The sequence below is a fragment of the Babylonia areolata genome, chromosome 6 (assembly GCF_041734735.1).
Source record: "Babylonia areolata isolate BAREFJ2019XMU chromosome 6, ASM4173473v1, whole genome shotgun sequence".
Classification (NCBI taxonomy): domain Eukaryota; kingdom Metazoa; phylum Mollusca; class Gastropoda; order Neogastropoda; family Buccinidae; genus Babylonia; species Babylonia areolata.
Window position 1 is genome coordinate 54,311,523 of NC_134881.1, and position 20,000 is coordinate 54,331,522.

A 20,000-nucleotide genomic window follows, 5' to 3' on the forward strand; every position below is an offset into this window, starting at 1 on the left:
CGCGCACACACACACACACACACACACACACACACACACACACACACACATTGTCACGGCGTGTCTGTAGTCCATCGCAAAAAGAACCACCACCACAATTAAATTATAGTGAAAGTTGACGTAGACACTGTGATCTTTACCTACACCATGTATTTTACATCCCTCAGTGAAGCAAGGCAGACATGAATTCCGTTACCACCTTCCTACAACCGAGACAGCATAAGATAAAATGCGATAGGGTGATATAAGAGGTTTCGTGAGATAAGACAACTTTTTTTTCTTTAAACCCAGAGAAATTTGTCTTTTGACTCGAGTACACGTAACATTAAACATGGTCATAAAAAGCAATAACTTTTTATATAACAAGATCATTCATAAACTTGATTAAGATAGGGTGCATCATAATAACCTGATTTATAAAAAAATACCGTTGACTAGGTAAAACGTGATAATCTTTGCAGGAAAATGCATATATTTCAGTGAGGCGTGGTGGAAATAGCGCGCTGCGAACAGCTTTTGTTTGTTGTATGGAACACTGAGTTCACTGATTTTTTCACCCCGGGTGCCACTGGCGGAGTTTTTGTCGCTGCTTTCAACCCTTGTCATAACAAGTCAGTTTGCACACCTCATGCAGTCCAGACCACAGGTATGTTCACGGCACCAGGACACGTGCCTGTGTCATAGGAGGGGGAGTGAAGGTGACATAACGCATCATGCAGCAGACACAAACAGTACTACACGTTGCTGAACGATGCATCGAATATCAGGACACATACAATAAAAAACCCCAGACTTACGCAAACATGAGTGCAGTTTATGTCTTTGCTTTTTTATTCTCTCTCTCTCTCACACACACACAACTCACCTGACGCCAGCAGACAACTCCACAGCAGGTAAAACTTGCACGCATCCATCTCGCTCCTCCCGTTCCACACACACCGTAGCTGACAGCTCAGAGTTACTGCCCCTTTTTATACCTGACTTCCCCGTTTCTTTCTGTTTCTGTACTCCCCCAGGAGGCCCCGTGGCCGGCGAATCGTTCGGGGGTAGGACTTGTGATCCAACGTTCACCACTGACCTGGGTTCAAACCCCCCATTACGGCACGCTGTTGTGTCGTTGGCTCTTTACTCCGAGTTTTCTGACTGCACTCAGGTGTAAATGTAATAGCCGAGTGGTTAAAGTGTTGGACTTTCAATATGAGGGTCCCGGGTTCGAATCTCGGTAACGGCGCCTGGTGGGTAAAAGGTGGAGATTTTTCCGATCTCCCAGGTCAACATATGTGCAGACCTGCAAGTACCTGAACCCTCTTCGTGTGTATACGCACGCAGAAGATAAAATACGCACGTTAAAGATCCTGTAATCCATGTCAGCGTTCGGTGGGTTATGGAAACAAGAACATATCCAGCATGTACACCCCCGAAAACGGAGTGTGGCTGCCTATATGGCGGGGTAAATAAACAAAACGGCCATACACGTAAAACTTTACATGTCTGTCCGAGTGTGCACGTGTGCGTGACTGAAACCCGATTGCAAGACACCGGAAACGAATGATGAGCGCCCAATGGCAGCCGTCAGTCGGCTCTACCCAAACAGACAGCCAGTTGTGCAAATGACCCCGTGTTTGTAAAGCGCTTAGAGCTTGATTGATTTCTGACCGAGGTTAGGCGCTGTATAAGTATCCATCATCAGCTGTACTGACGTAAATATGCATTTCATCATCATCATTAAATGGATTACCTGAGAGGTCGGGGAAGGTTATTACGGCAGAAGGAGAGGATTGGTCCCCGCCTTCCTGTGCCGAGCCCCAGACACAGTGGAAACGAATTCGCTGCCTTCCTATGCCGAGCCCCAGACACAGTGGAAAAGAATTCGCTGCCTTCCTATGCCGAGCCCCAGACACAGTGGAAATGAATTCGCTACCCTGGTGGCGGTAAAAGACTATAGGGCCTGAAGTTAGCCATAAACTTTAACCCAACTATCTCGTTTGAAATGTTTTCTCCTGCTCATTTGTTTATTGGCCATATTCACCACAAGCTGATTTGGACACGTACGCATTCATTCTTTTTCGGCAAACATACAGACACATACTCCTTCACACACACACACACACACACCACACACATTGTCATGTGCCTTCACAGGTTTGTCAGGTCCCTGAAAATGTCCATGCAGTGTGCAGCGTTTATGTGATTGTACATTTTATGGATCGTTTGCAGTGGGCAGCGTTTATGTGTTTGTACATTTTAAGGATCGTTTATTTTCAGGCGTGATATTAATTCACGGTTGTTCTTTTTTGTCGTTGTTGTTGTTGTTTTCTACAACAGTAGACAGACAAACGGGGGTGTGGGTGGCATGTTATATATCAACGGCTTAACTGACTGTTTTACTGACAAAAGTATCGTTTATTCTCAAGCTTGATATTGATTCACAGTTGTTGTTTCTTCCAAAACAGTAGACGGACGAAGAGGGTATGGGGGTGGGTGGGGGTGGCATGTTATATTAACGGCTTAACTGGCTGTTTTAATAACTAACAGTAGAAGGCTTATATGTCTATATATATGTGTGTGTATATATATATGTATTTCTTTTTATCACAACAGATTTCTCTGTGTGAAATTCGGGCTGCTCTCCCCAGGGAGAGCGCGTCGCTATACTGCAGCACCATCCAATTTTTTTGCATTTTTTCCTGCGTGCAGTTTTTTTTTTTTCCTATCGAAGTGGAGTTTTCTACAGAATTTTGCCAGGAACAACCCTTTTGTTGCCGTGGGTTCTTTTACGTGCGCTAAGTGCATGCTGCACACGGGACCTCGGTTTATCGTCTCATCCGAATGACTAGCGTCCAGACCACCACTCAAGGTCTAGTGGAGGGGGAAGAAAATATCGGCGGCTGAGCCGTGATTCGAACCAGCGCGCTCAGATTCTCTCGCTTCCTAGGCGGACGCGTTACCTCTAGGCCATCACTCCACCTAGGCGTTGTCTATAATTGATGTGTGTGGGCCAAAATTGCATTTCTTTCTGAAGAAGGTAGTTTTACACACACACACACACACACGCACACACGCGCACACACGCACGTAGGCATCCCTGTCAACACACACGCACGCATTGAGAGTAGAAGATAGGACAGGTGTTGTGTGTGTGTGTGTGTGTGTGTGTGTTGGAGGGGTGCGTACGTGTGTGTGTGTGTGTGTGTGTGTTGGAGGGGTGCGTAAGTGTGTGTGTGTGTGTGCGTGTGTGTGTGTGTATGTGTGTGTTGTTTTCAGTTTAACGTCTTTCCACTTGAAGTGTGATTAGACGAGGGAAAACAACAACAACAACAACAACAAAAAAAAAGAAAAAAAACCAAAACAAAACCAAAAAAAACACCGTGGGGGTAGGGGTTGTCGGAGTGGGAGTGGGTAAAAGTCTGTGTATGTGTGGAGGGTGAATAGGGAGAGACAACGCTAGGGAAAATGGAAATTGTGTGTGTGTGTGTGTGTGTGTGTGTGTGTGTGTGTGTGTGTGTTGGAGGGGTGCGTACGCGCGTGTATTTGTGTGTATGTATATGTGTGTGTGTGCGCGCGCGCTGGCACGCGTGCACAGTGTGAAGGTGCTGCGTGCTGTTTTGTTTTTGAGACATGCCGACAATGCCAGTGACAGACGCTGAAGCCAACACGCGCTGTGCCATGTCTGTGTGAGAGAGAGAGAGACAACACACACATTCCAAGCTGTCTGGTCGCTCAGACAATCGTCCTCACATCTCTGCACCTCTTCTTTTATTCTCCTTCTTCTTCTCTAAAACAGCGTGCTTTGGACTCCGTCTTCTATCCGAGGGACCTGGGTTCGAATCTGTGGTTCGTCCGTCGGGATCGACGAGGACCATCTAGTCATCCTGGAGGTGGGTGGGTTGGGCTCTGTGGGTGCGCAGATGACTGGTCAGGCCAATCCGCGCCCCGGGAAGGTTCTGACGCAGTGTGGACAGGGGATGGTGGTGGTTGTCGGGGACTTGCTGGATTCGAATCTAAGATACTCGTCGCGGCACCTTAGAGGCTTACAGTGTGGATATGTGTTGTTGTTTTTCTCCCCAAGTCAGCAGATGTTTGCATACCTGTCAGGCTTTATGCCTGAACCCCTTCGTGTGGATACGCATGGAGAAGATCAAGATATGCACCTTAAAGATCTTCGTAACTCTGGTCAGCGTTCCGTGGGTTATGGAAACAACAACGTGCCCAGCACTGATTTACACTCGGAAAACGGAGTATGGTTGCCTGCATGACGGGCACGTGGGAAATGGAGGCCGCGAACGCAGGAGATAAAGAGCAAGAAGAACAAGAGCAATAACTGTTGTTCCTTAAAGAGAAATAAAATACTTTGCTGTTCTAGAGAAATAAAGCACTTTGCTGTTATGGAGAAATGAAGCACTTTGCTCTTCTAGAGAAATAAAGCACTTTGCTGTTCTTGAAAGAGAAATAAAGCACTTTGCTGTTCTAGAGAAATAAAGCACTTTGCTGTTATGGAGAAATGAAGCACTTTGCTCTTCTAGAGAAATAAAGCACTTTGCTGTTCTTGAAAGAGAAATAAAGCACTTTGCTGTTCTTGAAAGAGAAATAAAGCACTTTGCTCTTCTAGAGAAATGAAGCACTTTGCTGTTATGGAGAAATGAAGCACTTTGCTGTTCTTGAAAGAGAAATAAAGCACTTTGCTGTTCTAGAGAAATGAAGCACTTTGCTGTTCTTGAGAAATAAAGCACTTTGCTGTTCTTGAAAGAGAAATAAAGCACTTTGCTGTTCTAGAGAAATGAAGCACTTTGCTGTTCTTGAAAGAGAAATGAAGCACTTTGCTGTTCTTGAAAGAGAAATGAAGCACTTTGCTGTTCTTGAAAGAGAAATGAAGCACTTTGCTGTTCTAGAGAAATAAAGCACTTTGCTGTTCTTGAAAGAGAAATAAAGCACTTTGCTGTTCTTGAAAGAGAAATGAAGCACTTTGCTGTTCTAGAGAAATAAAGCACTTTGCTGTTCTAGAGAAATAAAGCACTTTGCTGTTCTTGAAAGAGAAATAAAGCACTTTGCTGTTCTTGAAAGAGAAATGAAGCACTTTGCTCTTCTAGAGAAATAAAGCACTTTGCTGTTCTTGAAAGAGAAATGAAGCACTTTGCTGTTCTTGAAAGAGAAATAAAGCACTTTGCTGTTCTTGAAAGAGAAATGAAGCACTTTGCTGTTCTTGAAAGAGAAATGAAGCACTTTGCTGTTCTTGAAAGAGAAATAAAGCACTTTGCTGTTCTTGAAAGAGAAATGAAGCACTTTTCTCTTCTAGAGAAATAAAGCACTTTGCTGTTCTTGAAAGAGAAATGAAGCACTTTGCTGTTCTTGAAAGAGAAATAAAGCACTTTGCTGTTCTTGAAAGAGAAATGAAGCACTTTGCTGTTCTTGAAAGAGAAATAAAGCACTTTGCTGTTCTTGAAAGAGAAATGAAGCATTTTGCTGTTCTAGAGAAATAAAGCACTTTGCTGTTCTAGAGAAATAAAGCACTTTGCTGTTCTTGAAAGAGAAATGAAGCACTTTGCTGTCCTAGAGAAATAAAGCACTTTGCTGTTCTTGAAAGAGAAATGAAGCACTTTGCTGTTCTTGAAAGAGAAATAAAGCACTTTGCTCTTCTAGAGAAATAAAGCACTTTGCTGTTCTAGAGAAATAAAGCACTTTGCTATTCTTGAAAGAGAAATAAAGCACTTTGCTGTTCTAGAGAAATAAAGCACTTTGCTGTTCTTGAAAGAGACATAAAGCACTTTGCTGTTCTAGAGAAATAAAGCACTTTGCTCTTCTAGAGAAATAAAGCACTTTGCTGTTCTAGAGAAATAAAGCACTTTGCTGTTCTTGAAAGAGAAATAAAATACTTTGCTGTTCTAGAGAAATAAAGCACTTTGCTGTTCTTGAAAGAGAAATAAAATACTTTGCTGTTCTAGAGAAATAAAGCACTTTGCTGTTCTAGAGAAATAAAGCACTTTGCTGTTCTTGAAAGAGAAATAAAGGACTTTGCTGTTCTAGAGAAATAAAGCACTTTGCTGTTCTTGAAAGAGAAATAAAGCACTTTGCTGTTCTTGAAAGAGAAATAAAGAACTTTGCTGTTCTTGAAAGAGAAATAAAGCACTTTGCTGTTCTAGAGAAATGAAGCACTTTGCTGTTCTTGAAAGAGAAATGAAGCACTTTGCTGTTCTAGAGAAATGAAGCACTTTGCTGTTCTTGAAAGAGAAATAAAGCACTTTGCTGTTCTAGAGAAATGAAGCACTTTGCTGTTCTAGAGAAATGAAGCACTTTGCTGTTCTTGGAAGAGAAATGAAGCACTTTGCTGTTCTAGAGAAATGAAGCACTTTGCTGTTCTTGAAAGAGAAATAAAGCACTTTGCTGTTCTTGAAAGAGAAACGAAGCACTTTGCTGTTCCTGAAAGAGAAATGAAGCACTTTGCTGTTCTTGAAAGAGAAATAAAGCACTTTGCTGTTCTAGAGAAATGAAGCACTTTGCTGTTCTAGAGAAATGAAGCACTTTGCTGTTCTAGAGAAATAAAGCACTTTGCTGTTCTTGAAAGAGAAATGAAGCACTTTGCTGTTCTTGAAAGAGAAATAAAGCACTTTGCTGTTCTTGAAAGAGAAATGAAGCACTTTGCTGTTCTTGAAAGAGAAATGAAGCACTTTGCTGTTCTTGAAAGAGAAATAAAGCACTTTGCTGTTCTTGAAAGAGAAATGAAGCACTTTCCTCTTCTAGAGAAATAAAGCACTTTGCTGTTCTTGAAAGAGAAATGAAGCACTTTGCTGTTCTTGAAAGAGAAATAAAGCACTTTGCTGTTCTTGAAAGAGAAATGAAGCACTTTGCTGTTCTTGAAAGAGAAATAAAGCACTTTGCTGTTCTTGAAAGAGAAATGAAGCATTTTGCTGTTCTAGAGAAATAAAGCACTTTGCTGTTCTAGAGAAATAAAGCACTTTGCTGTTCTTGAAAGAGAAATGAAGCACTTTGCTGTCCTAGAGAAATAAAGCACTTTGCTGTTCTTGAAAGAGAAATGAAGCACTTTGCTGTTCTTGAAAGAGAAATAAAGCACTTTGCTCTTCTAGAGAAATAAAGCACTTTGCTGTTCTAGAGAAATAAAGCACTTTGCTATTCTTGAAAGAGAAATAAAGCACTTTGCTGTTCTAGAGAAATAAAGCACTTTGCTGTTCTTGAAAGAGACATAAAGCACTTTGCTGTTCTAGAGAAATAAAGCACTTTGCTCTTCTAGAGAAATAAAGCACTTTGCTGTTCTAGAGAAATAAAGCACTTTGCTGTTCTTGAAAGAGAAATAAAATACTTTGCTGTTCTAGAGAAATAAAGCACTTTGCTGTTCTTGAAAGAGAAATAAAATACTTTGCTGTTCTAGAGAAATAAAGCACTTTGCTGTTCTAGAGAAATAAAGCACTTTGCTGTTCTTGAAAGAGAAATAAAGGACTTTGCTGTTCTAGAGAAATAAAGCACTTTGCTGTTCTTGAAAGAGAAATAAAGCACTTTGCTGTTCTTGAAAGAGAAATAAAGAACTTTGCTGTTCTTGAAAGAGAAATAAAGCACTTTGCTGTTCTAGAGAAATGAAGCACTTTGCTGTTCTTGAAAGAGAAATGAAGCACTTTGCTGTTCTAGAGAAATGAAGCACTTTGCTGTTCTTGAAAGAGAAATAAAGCACTTTGCTGTTCTAGAGAAATGAAGCACTTTGCTGTTCTAGAGAAATGAAGCACTTTGCTGTTCTTGGAAGAGAAATGAAGCACTTTGCTGTTCTAGAGAAATGAAGCACTTTGCTGTTCTTGAAAGAGAAATAAAGCACTTTGCTGTTCTTGAAAGAGAAACGAAGCACTTTGCTGTTCCTGAAAGAGAAATGAAGCACTTTGCTGTTCTTGAAAGAGAAATAAAGCATTTTGCTGTTCTAGAGAAATGAAGCACTTTGCTGTTCTAGAGAAATGAAGCATTTTGCTGTTCTAGAGAAATGAAGCACTTTGCTGTTCTTGAGAAATAAAGCACTTTGCTGTTCTTGAAAGAGAAATAAAGCACTTTGCTGTTCTAGAGAAATGAAGCACTTTGCTGTTCTAGAGAAATAAAGCACTTTGCTGTTCTAGAGAAATAAAGCATTTTGCTGTTCTAGAGAAATGAAGCACTTTGCTGTTCTAGAGAAATAAAGCACTTTGCTGTTCTAGAGAAATAAAGCATTTTGCTGTTCTAGAGAAATAAAGCACTTTGCTGTTCTAGAGAAATGAAGCACTTTGCTGTTCTAGAGAAATGAAGCACTTTGCTGTTCTAGAAAGAGAAATGAAGCACTTTGCTGTTCTTGAAAGAGAAATGAAGCACTTTGCTGTTATGGAGAAATGAAGCACTTTGCTGTTCTTGAAAGAGAAATGAAGCACTTTGCTGTTCTAGAGAAATAAAGCATTTTGCTGTTCTAGAGAAATAAAGCATTTTGCTGTTCTAGAGAAATAAAGCACTTTGCTGTTCTAGAGAAATGAAGCACTTTGCTGTTCTTGAAAGAGAAATGAAGCACTTTGCTGTTCTAGAGAAATAAAGCATTTTGCTGTTCTAGAGAAATAAAGCACTTTGCTGTTCTAGAGAAATGAAGCACTTTGCTGTTCTAGAGAAATAAAGCACTTTGCTGTTCTAGAGAAATGAAGCACTTTGCTGTTCTAGAGAAATAAAGCATTTTGCTGTTCTAGAGAAATAAAGCACTTTGCTGTTCTAGAGAAATAAAGCATTTTGCTGTTCTAGAGAAATGAAGCACTTTGCTGTTCTAGAGAAATAAAGCATTTTGCTGTTCTAGAGAAATAAAGCACTTTGCTTTTCTAGAGAAATGAAGCACTTTGCTGTTCTTGAAAGAGAAATAAAGCACTTTGCTGTTCTTGAAAGAGAAATGAAGCACTTTGCTGTTATGGAGAAATGAAGCACTTTGCTGTTATGGAGAAATAAAGCACTTTGCTGTTATGGAGAAATGAAGCACTTTGCTGTTATGGAGAAATAAAGCACTTTGCTGTTATGGAGAAATAAAGCACTTTGCTGTTCTAGAGAAATGAAGCACTTTGCTGTTATGGAGAAATGAAGCACTTTGCTGTTATGGAGAAATGAAGCACTTTGCTGTTCTAGAGAAATGAAGCATTTTGCTGTTCTAGAGAAATGAAGCACTTTGCTGTTCTAGAGAAATAAAGCATTTTGCTGTTCTAGAGAAATAAAGCACTTTGCTGTTCTAGAGAAATGAAGCACTTTGCTGTTCTAGAGAAATAAAGCACTTTGCTGTTCTAGAGAAATAAAGCATTTTGCTGTTCTAGAGAAATGAAGCACTTTGCTGTTCTTGAAAGAGAAATGAAGCACTTTGCTGTTCTAGAGAAATAAAGCATTTTGCTGTTCTAGAGAAATAAAGCACTTTGCTGTTCTAGAGAAATGAAGCACTTTGCTGTTCTAGAGAAATGAAGCACTTTGCTGTTCTAGAAAGAGAAATGAAGCACTTTGCTGTTCTTGAAAGAGAAATGAAGCACTTTGCTGTTATGGAGAAATGAAGCACTTTGCTGTTCTTGAAAGAGAAATGAAGCACTTTGCTGTTCTAGAGAAATAAAGCATTTTGCTGTTCTAGAGAAATAAAGCATTTTGCTGTTCTAGAGAAATAAAGCACTTTGCTGTTCTAGAGAAATGAAGCACTTTGCTGTTCTTGAAAGAGAAATGAAGCACTTTGCTGTTCTAGAGAAATAAAGCATTTTGCTGTTCTAGAGAAATAAAGCACTTTGCTGTTCTAGAGAAATGAAGCACTTTGCTGTTCTAGAGAAATAAAGCATTTTGCTGTTCTAGAGAAATAAAGCACTTTGCTGTTCTAGAGAAATAAAGCATTTTGCTGTTCTAGAGAAATGAAGCACTTTGCTGTTCTAGAGAAATAAAGCATTTTGCTGTTCTAGAGAAATAAAGCACTTTGCTGTTCTAGAGAAATGAAGCACTTTGCTGTTCTTGAAAGAGAAATAAAGCACTTTGCTGTTCTTGAAAGAGAAATGAAGCACTTTGCTGTTATGGAGAAATGAAGCACTTTGCTGTTATGGAGAAATAAAGCACTTTGCTGTTATGGAGAAATGAAGCACTTTGCTGTTATGGAGAAATAAAGCACTTTGCTGTTATGGAGAAATGAAGCACTTTGCTGTTATGGAGAAATAAAGCACTTTGCTGTTATGGAGAAATAAAGCACTTTGCTGTTCTAGAGAAATGAAGCACTTTGCTGTTCTAGAGAAATGAAGCACTTTGCTGTTATGGAGAAATGAAGCACTTTGCTGTTATGGAGAAATGAAGCACTTTGCTGTTCTAGAGAGAGAAATAAAGCACTTTGCTCTTCTAGAGAAATAAAGCACTTTGCTGTTCTTGAAAGAGAAATGAAGCACTTTGCTGTTCTAGAGAAATAAAGCACTTTGCTGTTCTTGAAAGAGAAATGAAGCACTTTGCTGTTCTAGAGAAATAAAGCACTTTGCTGTTCTTGAAAGAGAAATAAAGCACTTTGCTGTTCTTGAAAGAGAAATAAAGCACTTTGCTGTTCTAGAGAAATAAAGCACTTTGCTCTTCTAGAGAAATAAAGCACTTTGCTGTTCTTGAAAGAGAAATAAAGCATTTTGCTGTTCTGGAGAAATGAAGCACTTTGCTGTTCTAGAGAAATGAAGCACTTTGCTGTTCTAGAGAAATGAAGCACTTTGCTGTTCTAGAGAAATAAAGCACTTTGCTGTTCTTGAAAGAGAAATAAAGCACTTTGCTGTTCTAGAGAAATAAAGCACTTTGCTGTTCTAGAGAAATAAAGCATTTTGCTGTTCTTGAAAGAGAAATAAAGCACTTTGCTGTTCTAGAGAAATAAAGCATTTTGCTGTTCTTGAAAGAGAAATAAAGCACTTTGCTGTTCTTGAAAGAGAAATGAAGCACTTTGCTGTTCTTGAAAGAGAAATAAAGCACTTTGCTGTTCTTGAAAGAGAAATAAAGCACTTTGCTGTTCTTGAAAGAGAAATAAAGCACATTGCTCTTTTCACACAGAGACGGGCTTTGGTTTAGGGAGAGGCAAATATTTTTGTTTCAGTTTCAGTTTAAAGCAGGTGTCAAAGCGTGCGAACTGATCCATATACGCTAATCAAATCTGCTTGGAGAGAAAAAAAAAAACAACGAAAAAAAAACCCCGAAAAAAAACCCAACAAAAAACCCGAGCCGAAGTCGGACCTTCGCGTAAACCCAAGGCGCTGTTCAGATCCTGATGATAAAAGATGAAAGATACACAGACGGCCGATGATTGAAACAAAGTAAAAGCGATGTCACAGAAGTACACTTTCTTATGATCAGCATTCAGCTGTAGTTTTATTTTTGTGACGTCAAGGTACTCACAGATTGTTAAGGCAACGTTCTCCACCAATTTGAGGAATCATCATACATACACGATACACTCTTACTGGTTAACAAAGAACACACGCATACATGTAAATGTGAGGTACGCTTGGAGAGAGAGAGAGAGAGAGAGAGAGAGGCATACAGACAGAGACAGACAGACAGACAGAGAGAGTGAGAGAGAGAGTGACAGACAGACAGAGGCAGAGACACAGAGAGAGAGAGAGAGTGAGAGAGAGTGACAGACAGACAGAGAAAGAGAGAGAGAGAGACAGAGACAGACAGACAGACAGACAGAAAGAGTGAGAGAGAGAGTGACAGACAGACAGACAGAGAAAGAGACAGACAGAGAGAGAGAGAGACAGAGAGAGACAGAGAGAGAGAGACAGAGAGACAGAGACAGACAGACAGACAGAAAGAGTGAGAGAGAGAGTGACAGACAGACAGACAGAGAAAGAGACAGACAGAGAGAGAGAGAGAGAGACAGAGAGAGAGAGAGAGAGAGACAGAGACAGACAGACAGACAGAAAGAGTGAGAGAGAGAGTGACAGACAGACAGACAGAGAAAGAGACAGACAGAGAGAGAGAGAGAGAGAGAGAGAGAGAGAGAGAGAGACAGAGACAGAGAGAAAGGGGGAGAAAAATAGAGAAACGCAGAGACTCATCTATTGGATTGAAAACCAATATTCACAGGATTCATACAGTATCATCTATTGCTCTGGTTTACACTTTGTTAGGCACTGTTTATCACATCAAATAACAGTACATAAAAAGACGTATACGATCATTTCAAATCACTTAGTACAATAAAATAGAATACAATACAAATATAACAAGAGGTACATTTTACTACCATATTATAAAGTGCGTGGAATCCGCGCTTAAAATGATGATGAGAACAAGAACAACAACAACAACAAGAACAAGAACAAGGACAACAAGAATAACAACAAAAAGAACAGAAGCATTTACATGTTTGACGTCTCACTGAAGACACCGCTGCTTTGCACTGTAGACATAATCATCTTAAACATTCAAATTTCTTTACATACACCAGACTCATGAAGCACAAATCTTCCCATAAGAACGTGAAATAAAACATTTACAAACAAACACACACACACACACACACACAAACCAACATTAAATAACTGCACCAACGATTGTGAAATATGGCATTAGCAATCAGGAGGGTTAAATGGTGGATTTACATAGTGTATCGTGATAATAATTATGTTCACTTTGTGACGTATGCCAAGGACGACCAAAAAACAAAAACAAAAAGCGAAAAAATAGTGTGCCATCATGCATTTAGTTCGTGACGTGTGACCAGAGGTCAAGGACGACAGAGGGACACAGTGTATCATCATGTGTTCACTTTGTGACGTGTGACAAGAGGTCAAGGACAACCAAGGAACACAGTGTATCATCATGTGTTCACTTTGTGACGTGTGACAAGAGGTCAAGGACGACAGAGGGGCACAGTGTGTCATCACGTGTTCACTTTGTGACGTGTGACCAGAGGTCAAGGACAACCAAGGGACTCAGTGTGTCATCACGTGTTCACTTTGTGATGTGTGACCAGAGGTCAAGGACAACCAAGGGACTCAGTGTGTCATCATGTGTTCACTTTGTGACGTCAGTTTCACCAGAGGTCAAGGACAACCAAGGGACACAGTGTATCATCATGTGTTCACTTTGTGACGTGTGACCAGAGGTCAAGGACGACCAAGGGACTCAGTGTGTCATCACGTGTTCACTTTGTGACGTGTGACAAGAGGTCAAGGACGACAGAGGAACACAGTGTACCATCATGTGTTCACTTTGTGACGTGTGACCAGAGGTCAAGGACGACCAAGGGACACAGTGTATCATCATGTGTTCACTTTGTGACGTGTGACAAGAGGTCAAGGACAACCAAGGGACACAGTGTATCATCATGTGTTCACTTTGTGACGTGTGACAAGAGGTCAAGGACAACCAAGGGACACAGTGTATCATCATGTGTTCACTTTGTGACGTGTGACCAGAGGTCAAGGACAACCAAGGGACACAGTGTATCATCATGTGTTCACTTTGTGACGTGTGACAAGAGGTCAAGGACGACAGACGAACACAGTGTATCAACATGTGTTCACTTTCTGGCATGTGACAAGAGGTCAAGGACAACAGTACGGGGATATACAAGGGGCGGTGGTGGGAAAGACAGATAGATAGACAGAAAGATATACAATCAGATAGACAGACAGACAGACAGAAGGACAGACAGGAAGATGAATAGACAGACACAAAGGTGTACAAACAGATAGACAGAAAGAAAGACAGACAGGAAGATAGATAGACAGACAGACAGATAGACAAACAGATAGACAGACAGGCAGACAGACCGATACACATAATTTTCCGTTAAACACAACAGCCGGATAATCTCAGCGAGCTGAGACAGAGTGGAAACAACCAGCTTAATCAACCAATCAACACTTTATGACATAACCTTAAAACGATCACTGCAGCAATGTACATGCGTGTGTATATGCTTCACCCAGGGGTCAAATAAACAACAACAGAGTTCACCCAGACAGCAAGGTCAAGGCCAGAGCCGCCAGGAGCAGAGGGGGGAAGGTGGAGGTGTGGGTGTGGAGGCGGGAGGAGGAGGAAGAGGAGGGGGGGCGGCAGGGCGGGGTGGGTGTGACGTAAGGTCGGGTCCTCTCCCGCAGCCAATCCTTGGCCAGGTCAGAGGTCAGCAGAGGCAGAATGTGATCCCGGGTCAGCTCGTTGTAGTGGTTCAGCCACTCGATCTGCAAAGATGGATGAAAATGTTGTTGTTGATGACGATGATGATGATGATGATGATGATGATGATGGTGATGATGATACTGTGGATCTATCTAATACCTGATTTCTTAATCTGCTTGGCAGATGTGGTGTAGCGTGTATGGATTTCACGGTCCGAACGCCGTGGCGCCTCCTTGAGCTACTGAAACTGATATTGAAATTTAATTGGGCTTGTGGTGTGTGTGTGTGTGTGTGTGTGTGTGTGTGTGTGTGTGTGTGTGTGCGCGCGCGTGCGTGTGTGTGTGTGTGTGTGAAAGACAGAGAGAGAGGGAAAGAGAGAGAGAGAGAGAGAGAGAGAGAGAAAGAGAGAGAGAGAGAGATGGCAGAAAAATGCTGTTGAACCAATAACCATTAGAATAAAGAAAGCCGTGAAAGAAAACGGATCAGAAAGGTCAGGTTTAGGGAATGACGGTCTGGATCGATGACTTTTTCTTTCTTTAGGTCCGTGTGGGTGGGGTGTTGGGGGGGTGGGGGGTCTTGTTTGCCTCACTCGTTTTCTCTCCCCCCCCCACGCCGCTCTGTGAAGGGAGGTAACAACATGCATCTTACGGATCTTTGATTAGTGGGTTGTTCCCCTTAAAGAGGGGCCCGTCTGTTGGAAGGCCCGCGCTTTGTGAACACAGAATACATGTCAGTCTCCAGGTTCTCCCTTGTGTCTGAGAACACCGTTGACTTTCAGGAGCCACACACACACACACACACACACACACACACACACACACTATACACACATGCATACACACACACACACACACAATGACCGCGCATGACCTAAAGATTGGGAAGGGTAGATATTTGAATATTCCACAAGAAGACAGATTGTGCAGCAAGTGTAACATACCTGATGACGAAATCCATCTTCTTGATCATTGTATTAAATATAAAACCTTAAGGCAACACTTTTTAAAAGATATTCAAAATTCGAATAACACAGGAAATATTCCCAGTCGGGTAATGCTAACAGATGATGAATATATACAAAAAAAGATTAGGAAAATTTGTTCATGAATGATGTTGCAATTTATTGCATTAATTGATTGATTAATTAATTGTGCATTTTTCATTCAGTCATTCATTTACCATTGCACTTGTGTCTTCTAAACCTTTCATGACAATGAAATCTATTCTATTCTATTCATTCTATTTTGTTCACACACACACATCTATCTATATATATCCATATGTCTATATATATATTGAGAGAGAAAGAGAGAGAGACAGACAGACAGACAGGCAGATGGACAGTGAGTCACAGAGAGACAGGTATCCTGGTGTTTGGACAGCAGAGTGAAGTCAGTGTTACCAGGTGGGTGGACAGCACAGTGAAGTCAGTGTTACCTGGTGGGTGGACAGCACAGTGAAGTCAGTGTTACCTGGTGGGTGGACAGCACAGTGAAATCAGTGTTACCTGGTGGGTGGACAGCACAGTGAAATCAGTGTTACCTGGTGGGTGGACAGCACAGTGAAGCCAGTGTTACCTGGTGGGTGGACAGCACAGTGAAGTCAGTGTTACCTGGTGGGTGGACAGCACAGTGAAGTCAGTGTTACCTGGTAGGTGGACAGCAGAGTGAAGTCAGTGTTACCTGGTGGGTGGACAGCAGAGTTATGTCAGTGTTACCTGGTGGGTGGACAGCACAGTGAAGTCAGTGTTACCTGGTGGGTGGACAGCAGAGTTATGTCAGTGTTACCTGGTGGGTGGACAGCAGAGTGAAGTCAGTGTTACCTGGTGGGTGGACAGCAGAGTTATGTCAGTGTTACCTGGTGGGTGGACAGCACAGTGAAGTCAGTGTTACCTGGTGGGTGGACAGCACAGTGAAGTCAGTCAATGTTACCTGGTGGGTGGACAGCAGAGTGAAGTCAGTGTTACCTGGTGGGTGGACAGCACAGTGAAGTCAGTGTTACCTGGTGGGTGGACAGCACAGTGAAGTCAGTGTTACCTGGTGGGTGGACAGCAGAGTGAAGTCAGTGTTACCTGGTGGGTGGACAGCAGAGTGAAGTCAGTGTTACCTGGTGGGTGGACAGCAGAGTGAAGTCAGTGTTACCTGGTGGGTGGACAGTAGAGTGAAGTCAGTGTTACCTGGTGGGTGGACAGCAGAGTTATGTCAGTGTTACCTGGTGGGTGGACAGCACAGTGAAGTCAGTGTTACCTGGTGGGTGGACAGCACAGTGAAGTCAGTGTTACCTGGTGGGTGGACAGCACAGTGAAGTCAGTGTTACCTGGTGGGTGGACAGCAGAGTGAAGTCAGTGTTACCTGGTGGGTGGACAGCAGAGTGAAGTCAGTGTTACCTGGTGGGTGGACAGCACAGTGAAGTCAGTGTTACCTGGTGGGTGGACAGCACAGTGAAGTCAGTGTTACCTGGTGGGTGGACAGCAGAGTGAAGTCAGTGTTACCTGGTGGGTGGACAGCACAGTGAAGTCAGTGTTACCTGGTGGGTGGACAGTAGAGTAAAGTCAGTCAATGTTACCTGGTGGGTGGACAGCACAGTGAAATCAGTGTTACCTGGTGGGTGGACAGCACAGTGAAGTCAGTGTTACCTGGTGGGTGGACAGTAGAGTGAAGTCAGTGTTACCTGGTGCGTGGACAGCACAGTGAAGTCAGTGTTACCTGGTGGGTGGACAGCAGAGTGAAGTCAGTGTTACCTGGTGGGTGGACAGCAGAGTGAAGTCAGTGTTACCTGGTGGGTGGACAGTAGAGTGAAGTCAGTGTTACCTGGTGGGTGGACAGCACAGTGAAGTCAGTGTTACCTGGTGGGTGGACAGCAGAGTGAAGTCAGTGTTACCTGGTGGGTGGACAGCACAGTGAAGTCAGTGTTACCTGGTGGGTGGACAGCACATTGACGTCAGTGTTACCTGGTGGGTGGACAGCAGAGTGAAGTCAGTGTTACCTGGTGAGTGGACAGCAGAGTGAAGTCAGTGTTACCTGGTGGGTGGACAGCAGAGTGAAGTCAGTGTTACCTGGTGGGTGGACAGCAGAGTTATGTCAGTGTTACCTGGTGGGTGGACAGCAGAGTGAAGTCACTGTTACCTGGTGGGTGGACAGCAGAGTGAAGTCAGTGTTACCTGGTGGGTGGACAGCAGAGTGAAGTCAGTGTTACCTGGTGGGTGGACAGCACAGTGAAGTCAGTGTTACCTGGTGGGTGGACAGCACAGTGAAGTCAGTGTTACCTGGTGGGTGGACAGCAGAGTGAAGTCAGTCAGTGTTACCTGGTGGGTGGACAGCAGAGTGAAGTCAGTGTTACCTGGTGGGTGGACAGCAGAGTGAAGTCAGTGTTACCTGGTGGGTGGACAGCACAGTGAAGTCAGTGTTACCTGGTGGGTGGACAGCAGAGTGAAGTCAGTGTTACCTGGTGGGTGGACAGCACAGTGAAGTCAGTGTTACCTGGTGGGTGGACAGCACAGTGAAGTCAGTGTTACCTGGTGGGTGGACAGCACAGTGAAGTCAGTGTTACCTGGTGGGTGGACAGCACAGTGAAGTCAGTCAGTGTTACCTGGTGGGTGGACAGCACAGTGAAGTCAGTGTTACCTGGTGGGTGGACAGCAGAGTGAAGTCAGTGTTACCTGGTGGGTGGACAGCAGAGTGAAGTCAGTGTTACCTGGTGGGTGGACAGCAGAGTGAAGTCAGTGTTACCTGGTGGGTGGACAGCACAGTGAAGTCAGTGTTACCTGGTGGGTGGACAGCACAGTGAAGTCAGTCAATGTTACCTGGTGGGTGGACAGCACAGTGAAGTCAGTGTTACCTGGTGGGTGGACAGCACAGTGAAGTCAGTCAGTGTTACCTGGTTGGTGGACAGCACAGTGAAGTCAGTGTTACCTGGTGGGTGGACAGCACAGTGAAGTCAGTGTTACCTGGTGGGTGGACAGCACAGTGAAGTCAGTCAGTGTTACCTGGTTGGTGGACAGCACAGTGAAGCCAGTGTTACCTGGTGGGTGGACAGCACAGTGAAGTCAGTGTTACCTGGTGGGTGGACAGCAGAGTGAAGTCAGTGTTACCTGGTGGGTGGACAGCACAGTGAAGTCAGTGTTACCTGGTGGGTGGACAGCAGAGTGAAGTCAGTGTTACCTGGTGGGTGGACAGCACAGTGAAGTCAGTGTTACCTGGTGGGTGGACAGCACAGTGAAGTCAGTGTTACCTGGTGCGTGGACAGCACAGTGAAGTCAGTGTTACCTGGTGGGTGGACAGCACAGTGAAGTCAGTGTTACCTGGTGGGTGGACAGCACAGTGAAGTCAGTGTTACCTGGTGGGTGGACAGCAGAGTGAAGTCAGTGTTACCTGGTGGGTGGACAGCACAGTGAAGTCAGTGTTACCTGGTGGGTGGACAGCACAGTGAAGTCAATGTTACCTGGTGGGTGGACAGCAGAGTGAAGTCAATGTTACCTGGTGGGTGGACAGCACAGTGAAGTCAGTGTTACCTGGTGGGTGGACAGCAGAGTGAAGTCAGTGTTACCTGGTGGGTGGACAGCACAGTGAAGTCAGTGTTACCTGGTGGGTGGACAGCACAGTGAAGTCAGTCAATGTTACCTGGTGGGTGGACAGCACAGTGAAGTCAGTGTTACCTGGTGGGTGGACAGCACAGTGAAGTCAGTCAATGTTACCTGGTGGGTGGACAGCACAGTGAAGTCAGTCAATGTTACCTGGTGGGTGGACAGCACAGTGAAGTCAGTGTTACCTGGTGGGTGGACAGCAGAGTGAAGTCAATCAGCTTGGGTTCAAAGGGCACCAGGGCCACAGGCTGGAAGTGCATGTAGGGGGCCGTTCCGAACTGGTGCTGCACACAGCACAGCACAGCATGGACATTGGACACAGCACAGCACAGCATGGACACACGCAGCATGGACATTGAACACAGCACAGCACAGCACAGCACAGCATGGACATTGGGCATGGACACACGCAGCACAGCACAGCACAGCACAGCATGGACATTGGGCATGGACACACGCAGCACAGCACAGCACAGCATGGACATTGAACACAGCACAGCACAGCACAGCATGGACATTGAACACAGCACAGCACAGCACAGCACAGCATGGACATTGGGCATGGACACACGCAGCACAGCACAGCACAGCACAGCATGGACATTGGGCATGGACACACGCAGCACAGCACAGCACAGCACAGCACAGCACAGCACAGCATGGACATTGGGCATGGACACACGCAGCACAGCACAGCACAGCACAGCACAGCACAGCACAGCACAGCATGGACATTGAACATGGACACACGCAGCACAGCACAGCACAGCACAGCACAGCATGGACATGGACACATGCAGCACAGCACAGCACAGCACAGCACAGCATGGACACACGCAGCACAGCACAGCATGGACATTGGACACACAGCACAGCACAGCATGGACATGGACACACAGCACAGCACAGCATGGACACACAGCACAGCACAGCACAGCATGGACATTGGACACAGCTCAGCACAACACAGCATGGACATTGAACACAGCTCTGCACAACACAGCATGGACATTGAACACAGCTCTGCACAACACAGCATGGACATTGAACACAGCTCTGCACAACACAGCATGGACATTGAACACAGCTCAGCATGGACATTGAACACAGCACAGCACAGCACAGCATGGACATTGAACACAGCACAGCACAGCACAGCATGGACATTGAACACAGCTCTGCACAACACAGCATGGACATTGAACACAGCACAGCACAGCACAGCATGGACATTGAACACAGCACAGCACAGCACAGCATGGACATTGAACACAGCTCTGCACAACACAGCATGGACATTGAACACAGCACAGCACAG

At 43.8% G+C, this 20,000-nt stretch overlaps 2 protein-coding genes across 4 annotated transcripts in view; both read right to left on the minus strand.

The window, feature by feature from the left end:
• The window catches only part of LOC143283161 (xaa-Pro aminopeptidase 1-like), a 74,767-nt gene extending 73,811 nt beyond the window's left edge, over window positions 1–956 (minus strand). For both annotated transcript variants that reach the window (XM_076589314.1, XM_076589313.1), the window contains exon 1: window positions 866–956. In XM_076589314.1, the coding sequence (XP_076445429.1) occupies window positions 866–914 (49 nt within the window). In that variant the 5' untranslated portion in view covers window positions 915–956. The remainder of the gene's footprint in view (window positions 1–865) is intronic.
• A 10,370-nt stretch (window positions 957–11,326) lies between these two features.
• Window positions 11,327–20,000, minus strand: part of LOC143283162 (xaa-Pro aminopeptidase 1-like) — a 65,214-nt gene continuing 56,540 nt past the window's right edge. For both annotated transcript variants that reach the window (XM_076589317.1, XM_076589315.1), the window contains 3 exons: window positions 18,868–18,966; window positions 12,453–14,162; window positions 11,327–12,389 (listed from right to left, as the gene is read on the minus strand). In XM_076589317.1, the coding sequence (XP_076445432.1) occupies window positions 13,935–14,162; window positions 18,868–18,966 (327 nt within the window). In that variant the 3' untranslated portion in view covers window positions 11,327–12,389; window positions 12,453–13,934. The remainder of the gene's footprint in view (window positions 12,390–12,452; window positions 14,163–18,867; window positions 18,967–20,000) is intronic.